General features: G+C 37.0%; 1 protein-coding gene across 7 annotated transcripts in view; it reads left to right on the top strand.

Annotated features, from left to right (window-relative positions):
- Positions 1-13,861, top strand: part of LOC26527348 (unconventional myosin-VIIa) — a 146,950-nt gene that overhangs the window by 92,140 nt on the left and 40,949 nt on the right. For 5 of the 7 annotated variants that reach the window (XM_044007793.1, XM_044007792.1, XM_044007794.1 and 2 more), the window contains 3 exons: positions 7,073-7,211; positions 11,136-11,531; positions 11,672-12,647. In XM_044007793.1, coding sequence (XP_043863728.1) covers positions 7,073-7,211; positions 11,136-11,531; positions 11,672-12,647 — 1,511 coding nt within the window. Of the gene's footprint in view, positions 1-7,072; positions 7,212-11,135; positions 11,532-11,671; positions 12,648-13,861 lie in introns of those variants that run through there. The other 2 variants (XM_044007798.1, XM_044007800.1) reach the window with 1 other exon arrangement.

The raw sequence follows: 13,861 nt of genomic DNA on the forward strand, positions 1-13,861 counted from the left end.
CTTTGTTTCGAAGCCTCTTTGCTAAGGGGCCCTCTAATTGCTTCTGCTTAGTTGCTTCAGCTTCCAGCTCCTTCCAGGAGTTCCTGGAATATCGAGCAGTTCGTCTAGGTCGGATACCCCGCTTTTAACATCCAGACTGATGTTTTTTTGCTTAGCGACAGCGGTTTTTATACGCCGCAGCGCCTGGCGACATTTTAGAATGGCATCCTCTTCCTCGGCCCGGAGTTTCAACATGTACTCATGCTTTGGTGAGATTACCGCCTCTGCAGTAGCGCTTAGGACGCCTGATTCCGTGGTGGCGTTTTTTGGAATTTCCTCCACACTTCTTGGCGCCTGTGCTATAGGGCTCCTTTGCATTTTTGAGCTTTTGCCAAAGCCCAATATTGGGTCCGTGAAACGGGTCACACTATCTTCTTGTGGTGTTCCACTGATAATTTTTTTATACCCTGAACCCATTTTCAATGGGAATTCAGGGTATAATGGTTTTGTTGTATGTAACAGGCAAAAGGAGGCGTGGCAGACCCCATAAAGTATATATATTCTTGATCAGGGCGACGAGCTGAGTCGATTTGGCCCTGTCCGTCTGTCCGTCCGTCCGTCTGTCCGTATGTTTGAACGCGTTGATCTCAGAAGATATTAGAGCTAGAGACTTGAAATTTTTTTTCCTAGGTCCGTGTATAGCACGCGCATATCGAGTAAATTGCCCCGTTAGTTTGTTATCGATTTAAAACGTTATCGAAAACCAATAATAAATTTATATCTCCTACATCTTTTAAGCTAGAGTCTCCAAATTTTTTATGTATACTTATATGTATGTTATATTTTATACAATTTCGATTTTTGTCAAAATTTACCCGCCACCCCTAATTCACCCCCTTACCCTCACATTTGTAAAAATCGTATTTCAAATACTAGAGACTTGTGCTTTGGCAAATACATACATATCTATGAAATAATCATAATCTAAAAGTTTCATGAAGAAACTACATCCACAAGAAAAGTTATTGAACAATTAAGTTCCCTTAGTAAGCCATCACTGCAGCCAATGCGTTTTTATGCGTGCGCCCGTATCTCTGTGTGTGTACGTGTGTGTGCGCATGATGTGTGTGTAAGCGTGTGTGTGTGTGTGTCTTGTGTAAGCAGAAAGACGCGAAAAATGATTGAAACAGCTATTGCTCGAAGGGTTCAGGGAATCTCGTAGTCGGGCACTCTCGACTAGAGCTTTCTTACTTGTTTGTTATAGGGGTCTTTCGAGATTCCATGTTTAAGGGTCCCGACTCCAAGCCGCTATCTTAGATCGGATGTACAGTCACTCAAGTGATCCTCATGATTGTCTGTGCATAGCAGGGAGGCCATGTAGACCTGTACCACCAATGATAATTCAGTTGGTGACGATCTTCGAACGTACTTGGAGGCCTGCTAGGGCCCCGGGACGGGGGCAGCTGCAGCATTGGCCCAGAAGCCATTTCCGCAGGATGTCACTCCTGCTTACTGAGGTCCTAGAATGCAGCACCTGTCAGCCCAGGAGCAAACATTTCAAAATCGTGTGTTTCTCTGTAGTCTAGGGTCGGTCGAAGATTTCACTTTAGTAAGTTCCATCTTTCTATTTCTTCTAAGGTCGCTGCACACATTAGTTCACGATTGGTCGGCTGCCCAATCGCTATCCAGTGGGGCCGATCGTGGAGGCTGTGTGTCAACTTGAATTACCAAGGACAAGAATTGCCATTGAAGGTCTCTAGATGAGCAACGTAGCGTTGCCTTGTTTTCGTAACCCCATCCCACTACGTCAGCTAATGTTATGATTCTATAAAGTCTAAAGTCTAAAAATTATAAGTCAACGCCCATTAGGGGCGTGGCAAATCTTACCTTAAGATATAGCGATTTTTCGAATTCTGCTATATTTTGGACATTATTGATGCCAGAGATCTCAAATTTTGTATATTTACTCGGGCTGATCACCCAAGACCAAAAAGCTTTGTTGGATATATGTCCGCCCACAGGGGGCGTGGCAGTTGATATCTCCTAAAGTATAACAGCTAGAAGCTTCAAATTTAGATAGTTAAGTTACCAGTAACCTCCTCTATTGATAATTCAAAAATAATTTTTACGCCTCTTTTGGATCGTAGCATATCGAAAAATACCCTGTAATTTTCACATTTTTGAGGGTAAGCATTCAAACTTTGCAGCTAGAGTACCGTTATCACGTTCTAAGAACTGACCAAAAATGAGGTGTCTACGCCCAGTAGGGGCGTGGCAAATCGGGAAAAACTGTATTTTCTACAGTATTAGAGCGAAAGTTAACTACTAAATTGTTGATGTCAGTATGCTTGAACGCATCGATTTAAAAAGATACAAGAGCTAGAGTCTCAATTTTGTTTGTAAAATGTCCGTGTGGTCCGTGTCCGCGAGGTATACGTGGAATTTTTCTTTAAAAATCGATAAGTTGTTCCGTTATTTTTTTATCGATAAAAAACCTTATCGAAAATCAGTTATAAAATCATATCTCCTACAACTTTTAATTTAAAGTCTTCAAATTTTTAATGTAGATTTATATGAATTTTATACAACTTCGGTTTTTGTTAAAATTTTCCCCCCACCCTTATATCCATCCCCTCACCCACATATTTGTAAAAGGCGTATTTTAAATACTAGAGACTTGTGCTTTGGCAAATGCATGTATATCCATAATCATGATCTGAAAGTATTATGAAGATCGTATGTTATTGAACAATTAAATTCTCATAGGTGTGTGTTTAGGCGTGGTTGCTTGTATGCGTGTGTGTTTGTCTATGTCTTGTGTAAGTAGAAAGACGTGTAAAATGATTGAAATTGCTATTGCTTGAAGGGTTCAGGGGATCTCGTAGTCGAGCAGTCTAGGCTAGAGGTTTCTTAATTGTTTAAACAAACAAGTAAGAACGTTGCAGTCGGACGATACCGATTGCAGAAGAGTCATTCACAGCCCAAACGCTGTCAACCAGAGTATATAGTGCAATTTTCAAGTCTAGTGCGCAACAAAAAACAGGGCATGATCGTATTAAAATTGGAAAACCATCGATAGCTATTGCTATGATCATTGCATCATTGCATTAAAAATACATACATTTGTTTACACAATTTTGACTTTTAATAATATATATTTATATCCATATATGGGATACCGGCTTCAAGCTAGCAGCAGATCAGCGCGATTTTCCTATACATGTGCACACACTCATCGTCTATTCTATACGTACAGACAGAAGCGCGCCTTTTCGCACATTCTTAGAATTTCGATTGAATTCTGGACTTTCCAGCCGTTACTGTAGTTTTGTCTGATGACGCTCTCTTAATAAGCTATTCTATTTTAGCAACTGACTGCTCGAACAAAGCAGTGGCGCGGGTGCTAAGGGCGACGCAAGTAATGTTAGAGTAGGGGAGTTTCGAATCTTTACTGTTATTTTTTTTTTCATACATATTTCGTTTTTTATAAAATAGATATTTTATTGGGAAGGTGCGAGCTTGAATGAATGGCACTAAATACTTTTCTTTTTCGCAGTCGAATAATTTTATAAGTTTAAATTTTTTTCTTCTTAAATAGCCCTCAAATAGATATACGCAAATACATACATATGTATATATGTATATATGTATATATGTAAGTCTACACGCATAGCATCAAGATATATCTCCGCCTATTGGGGGCGTATATATCTCCGCCTATTGGGGGCGTGGCAAATCGTATAAATCTGTATCTTCAAGAGTTTTACAGCTGGAGCGCTGAAATTTTGCACGTCAGCTAATGTTATGATTCTATAAAGTCTAAAGAGAAAATTATAAATCTAGGCCCATTAGGGACGTGGCAAATCGGACCTGAAGATATAGTGATTTTTTAAATTCTGCTATATTTTGGACACTATTGAATTTTGTATATATACTCGGGCTGATCACCCAAGACCAAAAAGCTTTGTCGGATATATGTCCGCCCCCAGGGGGCGTGGCAAACCGCAAAAGTTGATATCTCCTAAAGTATTTAGATAGTTAAGCTACTGGTATCTTCCTCTATCGATGCCCCAAAAAGAATTTTTACGCTTCTTTAGGGGGTGGCATATCGAAAAATACCCTGTAATTTTCATATTTTTTGAGGGTAAGCATTCAAACTTTGTTAGTTAGGGTACTGTTATCACGTTCTAAGAACTGACAAAAAATGAGGTGTCTACTCCCAGTGGGGGCGTGGTAACTCGGAAAAAACTTTATTTTCTACAGTATTATAGCGAAACTTAACTACTAAATTGTTGATGAGATGTGAATGAGTACTCCGCAGTCGGTAACGCCCGACTGCAACGTTCTTATTTGTTTTTAAGCATTCATACATTCATACTTAATACATTCATACTTCTTCAAGAACATTCTTTGAATCACATCAGCTGTTAGTTTGGTTTAGTTTTGTTTGATGGCGCTGCAGCAGTGAATCTATTTGAGTTTTGCCAGCGCCACTAGCAGGAGTGGGGTGGCGTAGTGTGTTAGCTGCATGACGCTCGATTGAGAAGTCGCGGTTCGAATCCCGATCGGTGCAACTGATGTTAATTTTATTAATTGTTTCAAAATATTTTTATATTTTCATAAATGAGTTTTCTATTTAATTTATATTTTTAAATACACCGATTTTGAAATTTTAACCATACTAAATGTGCGTTTTTAAAAGTTTGGTTATTCTAGCAGATTCTTAGAATCACATAAGCAGTTAGTTTGGTTTAGTTTTGGTAGATGGCGCTGCAGCAGTGAATCTATTTGAGTTTTCCAGTGCACCTTTCAGAAGTGAGGTGGCGAGTGTGTTAGCTGCATGACGCTCGATTGAGCGTCGAGCACTCTCGACTAGAGTTTTCTTACTTGTTAATTTTATAAAAATGTTTCCTTCCGTACTATCAATGCCTATTAAGCCTATTTATGTGTACAAATACATAAATAGATGGCTGACGCAAATAAATGCCACAATATGGGCACTATAAATGCCGATTGCCAAGCCCCTAGTGGCCGTAGACTCCTCATTTTTGGCCAGTTCTTTGAACGAGCAACCGGTAACCTAAATGCAAAATTTGAATTCTTACACTCAAAAAATGTGAAAATTACAGGGTATTTTTCGATATGCCACGCCCCTAAAGAGGCATAAAAATTATTTTTGGGGCATCGATAGAGGAGGCTACCAGTAACTAAACTATCCAAATTTGAAGCTTCTAGCTCTACCATAGCTCGTTGGACGTGGGTGGTCAACCCGCGTATATATATCAAATTTCAGGTCTCTAGCATCAATAGTGTGCAAAATATAGCCGAATTCGAAAAATCGTAGATATATATTTTTTCACCCATCTTTATAGAATTAAAACATCAGCTTAGGTGCAAAATTTCAGCATTCTAGGTTTATAACTTTAGGAGATACAGTTTTGTCCGATTTGCCACGCCCCCAATGGGCGGAGATGTATCCGCCATAGCTCGTGATCTTGGGTGGTCGACGCTGACCTACGACGCGGACATACCTATCAGCCTTACCATATCAGCCTTCTAGCTCGTCAACAAACATGATTTCTGGTATATCGGAAAATGCATTTTCCGATTTGCCACGCCCCTAGTGGGCGGATCGGGATCGGGAATCGGAGATATACACGAGTATGTGTTCCAAATTTCTTTAGCTTCAATAGCGCCGAAATAGATTGCATTCATACGGACAGACGGACAGACTGACAGACGGACGGACAGCAAGACGGACATTGCACAAAACCAATATACTCTTTCACTTCGAATTACGAAATTGAAACTTTAACCAGAATAAATATGCGTTTTTTTTTAGTTTGCTTCAGGGTAGAATCTAGTCGAGCACTTTAGACTAGAGTTTTCTTACTTGTTATTATTAACCTACGTGCTGTTCATTACTGCTCCCATTTCGTAATCGATTGTATAATATTAGTATTTTAAGAAAATAAACACTGAAGCAATGCAGAATAGCGGCAAATGAAAAAAACGACCTGTAATATTTTTCATCACCAAAGATAGCTCAAAATTTATATCCTTAGCTAAAATTGACCATGGACCGAAAAGGATGAAATTCGTCTTTGGAGCAACATAAATAATAGTAAATATAGATTAGTTAATGCAACCCTGCGTGAGAACAAGGGCCCAAAGTCAAACATGTGTTCAAAACTTTCTTTACATTTACAAGCTTCTAAAATTTGTGGTGGCTTTTTTTAGACGAAGTAATTATTCATACCGAGTCAGGTGTGCTTGATATAAATTCTAGTTTAGAATTGTGTAGTATGTGTTCAAAGTTGTATATGTGTCTTATGTTGTAGTATATATTTTTCTTAAAAACTAGACCCGAGTTCACGTGAATTATGGAGTAGAACTAATATGGGGCCACTCCCGGGCAAAAAGTCAATATGTGAAGTTGTGACACGAAAAATAAGAAAGCTCTAGTCGAGACGGCTCGACTACGAGATCCCTTGGAGCAACTGATATTTCAATACTGATTCGCAAATGCACAAACACAGGGATACGCACGCGCGCCTAAACACGCATTGGCTGCAGTGTGGGTTTACTATGGTAACTTCATTGTTCATTGTCTCTAGTATTTGAAGTACGTGGGGTGAGGGGGTGAATATAGGAGTGGGGTGTTTATTTTAGCAATAATAGAGATTCTATATATTACGATTTTTAAAGCAAAACTCTATATGCGTATGGTACACACGAACCTAGGAAAAAAAATTTCAAGTCTCTAGCTCATATCTTCTGAGATCCACGCGTTCAAACATACGGACAGACGGACGGACAGGGCTAAATCAACTCAGCTCGTCGCCCTGATCAAGAATATATATACTTTACGCCTCCTTCTGCCTGTTACATACATTTAACCAAACCATTATACCCTGATTTCCCATTGAAAATGGGCTCAGGGTATAAAAAGGGCCACTTGACTAAACATCATGAAAATGTACCCTTTCAGAGAGTGAAAGGGTGATTAGTATGTTAGTAGTTCAAATCTTGAATTCGATAAAAGTGGATTTATTTAACAACTTACACTTCGTTATGAATATGTTTCTTTCAGATATTACTTTTCATTTTTGAAAGAAAAACTGGAAGTTCTGGATGGAAAACTAAGGCAGTATGCTCAGTGGTGTTTCGATAATTGTAAATGTACAAAAGTATCGACGCGATTACAACCACCTTCAAGTGTAGAAGTTGCTGTAAGTATTAAGAAAACTCTTTCCCCCACTTCTGTACTAACATCGTCACCAAATTCGCTTGCTCCTCCCTCACCTTGTGTTTTGTTTTGTCTACACCACCTGGTCACGAATCTGTTGTTTCTCCTGTTGATGCTGCTAAAGAAACTCAAGTCCCTGTTCAAAAATTGCATTCTTCAATTGTTGTTCAAACAAAGAGTGACAATAGGTCAGCCCCTTTCGGCATTACCCTGAACCCATTAAAAATGGGAAATCAGGCAGAAGGATGCATGGCGTACCCCACAAATTATATATCGACGAGCTGAGTCGATTTAGCTCTGTTCGTCTGTCTGTCTGTCCGTCTGTTCGTAAGTTCGTAAGAGCTAGAGATTTTAATTTTTTTTTGAATGACCGTATATACAGCGCGGATGTCAAGTTTGCCTTTAAAATTCGATAAACCATCCCTTTATGTTTTTATCGAATAAAAACATTCAGGTTCAAGTCAGATGCTAGTATAGCTAATTGTGAATTATGTTTTTTTTTTTTTATTTTTCAAATATTCAATAGAATATGTAGATCATATGCTGAAAGTTTCATTAAATTCCGGTAAAAAATATTCAAATGTTTTGTAATTTAATAAACGCACGTGCAGCACCCCAAACCACTATTAATTTGAACAATAAAACACTATATTATCAATAATACAAAAGATGACACATACAAATGCATTTCGTTTTAAAAAGAATTTTATTCTCTTCTATTTATAAAAACAAAACAACAATATGAGTAATTTATTCAAATGGATGACTTAAGAGATAATAAAAAATTAGGACTATTAATTCGAACGCTGCGTATGCTTAACTTTATCTCAAAACAAAAGCAACCAATGTAACAGAATCACTTTTTAGTTATAGTCTGCTAATAATATAGCAAAACAGAATGCAAAAATTTTAAAATTGGTGCAGATCAGTCAAAGTTTAGCAACGATGGTAAGTGGTAAGCCTATTTGCAATGAACTCAGAGTATTCATTAGAGATTATTTTAAATCTGGGATGACACTTACGGAGATTTGCAAGCAATTAAATGTGTCTAGATCGTCTGTGCATGGGGTGATCTGTAAATTACAAAATTTTCGTATCGATAAACTGTTGATACACAGTAAATCTTAAGTCTCTAGGTCTAAAAGTGTTCAAATTAGGCTGAAAAACAAAATCAATTTTTCGATTATTCTCGATAAAAAAGTCAAAAGAATGGGTCATGTTGACCTCTTCTCCAGAAATTTTTCTCATGCATTTGTGATTATCTTATGGCTGAATAATAATAATTATTATTATTATTGTGAATAAGTCGCAATTTTTGAAATAATAGTAGGAATAGTTTGTAAGATTGCCAAGATTTAAATTTTGATGTGAATGAGATTTTTTATTTTCTTTGTATTTTAATTTGATAAATGAATATAGGAAAAGAAAGTCTTAGAGGGGAAGGAGATGTGAAATTGAAGGCGTTGAAAAACGCCAGTAGAGAGAAGTGAAAGTAGTAGAACCTAATATGTGAGATACATTGGTGGATATCAGACACTATACCTGAATGTCTTACTGATAGCCGTGTGTCTGATCTGTTGCTATTAGGGACACGAGTTAATGTGTTATCCTATTGAGTCGCTGGTAGTCACTGACAGTGTGACGTTGGGTGTGTTGTCCTGATGATCTAAGTAATCTCCAGTAAGAGTAGTTAGCTAGTATAAAGTCTTTTTCTATAATTTTTATTTTGGAAACTCAGTTTGTTGTATTTGTTAATACTTTGTAATACACGAGATTAAAAAAAAAAAAAAAAAAAAAAATAATATTAAAAGTTTGTAGAGCAAATGTACAAGTTAAAAGTACTATGAGCTATCAGTTGAATTAGAGGGTCGCGATGATGATATGAATGATTGAAAGTATTGAGAAACTGTTGAAAGAGGCAGTAATGTTTTGAAAAGCTGTTGCAAGAGACAGTAACTGAATGGAAGAAAAATGATTGAAAGAGACAGTAATGAGCTGAATGGAAGAGAAATGGTTGAAAGAGTCAGCAATGAAATGATTGAAGGTGAAATGATTGAACAAGGCAGAAATGAAATGAGTGAATGTAGAACGGTTGAAAGAGACAGTATTCTTGAAGGGCTGATAAGAAAAGAGAAGAATTTGTCATACTGCACAAATAAAGATGAAATGTTTTGATGATGGCGCTTGGCACATAAGATAATTTGATGTAGATCAGTTGGAACTATGAGACTGTAAAAGAAGTTGAATTAAGTTAAAGAATATGAATTATGTTAGTTCAAGACTGAAACTCAAACCTGAAGATAAGATTCTGTATGGAAAATAGTTGTTATCAACAAATGTTTGAAAAAAAACGAGAATGAAATATGGTTGATAATTTTGGAACAAATTGATTTATTGAGTAAAGTTTTTTTTTTGTAAGAGTTACACGGGGCCGTGATAAGGTCAGGATGGCCGTGTCGAAGCGCAAGTAGAATCAATAAATTGGCGCGCACTGTAATTGTGCTTTCTACCTACTTGCCTATTTCCCTTTTTGCATGCCTTCGTACTTGTGCGTGTGTGTTCGATTCCCTTGAACAAAGAATGCGAGTACTATGACAGGGTATGGTGATTGTTTTGGTCTCACAAGAGCGCAGCATGCATAGTGAAGTTGTTAAGAGTATTTAGAGTGCAGCATGTGAATGCGTATGGTTTTGCTATTTTGTGTGTTTCGCGACTGGACGTATCGTGGTTGGTCGGTTATGTTTTCTAGGCTGGAAGTCAAGTGTGGTTCGGTGGTAGGCACAAGAAATTAGTGAGACAAAGAATTCACAATCGTTGAGAAGTGGACGGTCACCGAAACTTGCTGCGCTAAGGTAAACTTTTTTTGTGCTTTGACATATATATGTATGTGAAAGCTTAACCGAATACGCATTGAGTGAAAGAGTGCACTCATATATGACTCAGGCAGAATATTCAGCTGAGCAAAAAAGAATTGAAGGAGTAAGATTTTGAGTTCGAGTACATGAGTTGATAAGTAGCCTAATTACAAAATTTGAATGCTTACGCTCCAAAAATGTGAAAATTACAGGGTATTTTTCGATATGTCACTCCCCTAAAGAGGCGTAAAAATTATTTTTGGGTAATCGATAGGGGAGGTTACTAGTAACTCAACTATCCAAATCTGAAGCTTCTAGCTATTATACTTTAGTAGGTACAAACTTTTGCGGTTTGTCACGCCACCTGTGGGCGGACATATATCCGTGGAAGCTTTTTGGTCTTGGGTGGTCAGCCCAAATATATATACAATTTGAGGTCTCTAGCATAAACAATGTCCAAAATATAGCAGAATTTAAAAAATGACTATATCTTCAGATCCAATTTGCCTCGCCCCTAATGGGCGCAGACATTTAGTTTTGGAGATACAGTTTTATCCGATTTGCCACGCCCCCAATGAGCGTAGATATATTCGCCATAGCTCGCCATTTCAGCTTTCCAGCTCTTCAACTAATATTATTTCTGGTGTATCGGAAAGTGCATTTTCCGATTTGCCACGCCCCTAGTGGGTGGATCGGGAAAATTTTAACACTATATAAATCGGAGATATACACGAGTATATGTTCCAAATTTCCCTAGCTTCAATAGCGCCGAAAAAAACAAATTCATTTTCGTGAATGAGTTATACTCATGACATCAAGCGGATGCGTTGAGAGCGGCGTATTTTAGGTGATAATTTTCTAATCACGTCCAGATGGCGAAGAGCATATATAATAAAGCTTTGAATATTTATATGATATTATCTCTGAATGGGAGTCTAGTAAAACTCTTTTTGCTTAATGCTCTTGTTACTACAAGTGAGCCATATTATATAGCTTCATATTTAAAAAGGTTTTAGTTGCTAATTTAAATTTATAAATGTTTTTATTTGTAGGCTATGAGACGACTCGGCACAATTGTCTGTCGATTTTTCTTTTTAGATTCTCGAACAAAGGCTATTGACGTTCATCCCACAGATACAGCTATCGATGCAGTACAGAAGCTTGCAGATAAACTTAATTTGGCATCAATTGAAGGTTGGGCAATATTCCAATCCCGTCCAGATGGCGAAGAGCATATAAAAAGCTTTGAATATTTATATGATATTATCTCTGAATGGGAGTCTAAGCAAAACTCGCCTAATAGCTACAAAAGACTTTCAAATGCTTCTACTTACGGGGAAAATAGATTTGTCTTTAAAAAAAGATTGTTCAAACCAACTCGAGAATTATCCCAGGATCCTGTTGAAGTTGGAATGTTGTACGCCCAAGCAGTATACAGTATTGTAAAGGTAAGATATTCATATTTCTTAAGTATTCAAACAAAATAAGAAAACTATTTTAATCGCAATTTCTTTGACTAATATTAATAATAATATATAATATAAATATGTACGGCATAAAAATTGAATAAGTTATTTCTTTTTTTTAGTGTGATGAATTTCCAGTAAGTGAAAAAGTTGCTTTACAATTAGCTGGTTTGCAAGCACAGGTAGCACTTGGGGATCCATCTAATCAGCCGAAGCCTGAGTATTATTGTGATATCAATAGCTTTTTACCAAACCGAATTTCTAAAACAAGAGAACAACAGTTTTGGATACCGATTCTTGCTCAAGCACATCGACAATATGGATCATCAAGAAATGAATTAACTGCTAAAGTGTTGTACTTAAGTTGTGTTATGCAATACCCACTTTACGGAACAACCATGTTTAACGTAATTTATAAAGGATATTGGAGTTTTGTCAATAATATAATTTTAGGAATCAATTGTGAAGGAGTTTTATTCATTCAACCTGAAGATAAAGTCATTATATATCAGTTTAAATATACAGATATAGAATCAATTTTAATAGATCCAAGTGATAGTTTTCTTACAATATCTCTCAATCGCACTACTAACCAATCGCCCAGACTTACGAAAGATGATAGCATTTTTCTGGATTTGCAAAAATGTTTTGTATTTGAAACAGTACAAAAGCATGAAATTGGCGCTCTTATTATTTCATATTACCCATCATTATCAAATTGGATATTAAGTAATTTTGATTGCACTAAAAAAGGAAAAGGAATCACCAATGAAGATAGAACAAGATTGTATCAAAATGTTATTATATGCCGCAGGCAATTAATAGACTTGAATATAGTGCGAAAACCTCATGAATCAGGCGGTTTCTTACGAAACACGCTGAGACGCCTATCTAAGCATCGTATCGAAAAATTACGAGCAGAACAAAGGACAAGTCCTCAAGACCACGGAGAAACATATAAAGGATTTTCTCATTCATTTTGGGCATTCAGTAAACAGCAACTCACTTTTTGTCTAAGCTCATTGACGGATCAAGATGAAACAACAATGGTTCAAATATTTGATTCAATATTACAATTTTCCGGCCTTGGAATATCAGGTAATTTTGAATTAAGTTAATTAATTCCCAACAAGTAAGAAAGTTCTAGTGAGACTGCTCGACTACGAGATCCTTCTGAACCCTTCGAGCAATAGCTACTTCATTCATTTTTCGCGGCTATCTGCTTACACAAGACTCACGCACACACACAAACATACACTTACGCATACACACACACACATATACACACACAGAAGCCTAAACACACATGGTGCGCTTACTATAAGAACTTAATTGTTAAATAACTTTTCTTGTGGTTGTACTTTCTTCATGATTATGATTATAACATGGATATGCATGTTTTTGCCAAAGAACAAGTCTTTAGTATTTGAAATACGCCTTTTACAAGGGTGAAGGTGAGGGGGTGGATATAGGGGTGGGGGGTAAATTTTAACAAAACTCGAAATTGTATAAGATACACATAAATCTACATTTAAAATTTGGAAACTATACCTTTAAAGGTGTAGGAGATATAATTAAATAACTAGCTCTCGATAAGGTTTTTAATCGATAATAAAATATTGGGGGTAGTTATCGATATTTAGAGAAAAACTCGATATGCGCGTTATATACACGGATCTAGGAAAAAAAATTGAAGTCTCTAGCTCTTATATCTAGTGAGATCTTTTGAGATCGACGCGTTCATACATACGGACGGACGGGCGGACGGACAGACAGGCAGACGGACAGGGCCAAATCAACTCAGCTCGTCGCCCTGATCAAGAATATATACTTTGTGGGATCTGCCACGCCTCCTTTTGCCTGTTACATACTTTTAACAAAACCATTAACCATTAAGCACGTGCTCTGCTAACTGCACAGTAAGTAGCGGCTGCGCCTGGTCTGCGCTGCAATGTGGGCAATATTATGAGAATTTATTTGTTGTATAATTTCTTTTGTAAACATACAATCTTAATGAAACTTTTAGAGCGTACTCACATAGTTAAAATGTGTGTACATTCCAAACCACCAGTCTCTAGTACTTGAAATGTGAACAAATTGGTGGCGAAGGGGGCGCGGTATCCAAAATCTGTAAATTACAAAATCTTTGTATCCAATAACTTTGTATACAACGCAAATTTGAAGTCTCCAGGTCTAAAAATGTGCAAATTAGGCTGAAAAAACCATTTTCCGATTATTCTCGATAAAAAAGTTATCGGATGAGTTATCGAAAAAATATGATAAACTTGTACTGCCTATGGTATACACGAGTA

Source organism: Drosophila mojavensis, unplaced genomic scaffold (assembly GCF_018153725.1).
Source record: "Drosophila mojavensis isolate 15081-1352.22 unplaced genomic scaffold, ASM1815372v1 contig_19, whole genome shotgun sequence".
Lineage (NCBI taxonomy): Eukaryota > Metazoa > Arthropoda > Insecta > Diptera > Drosophilidae > Drosophila > Drosophila mojavensis.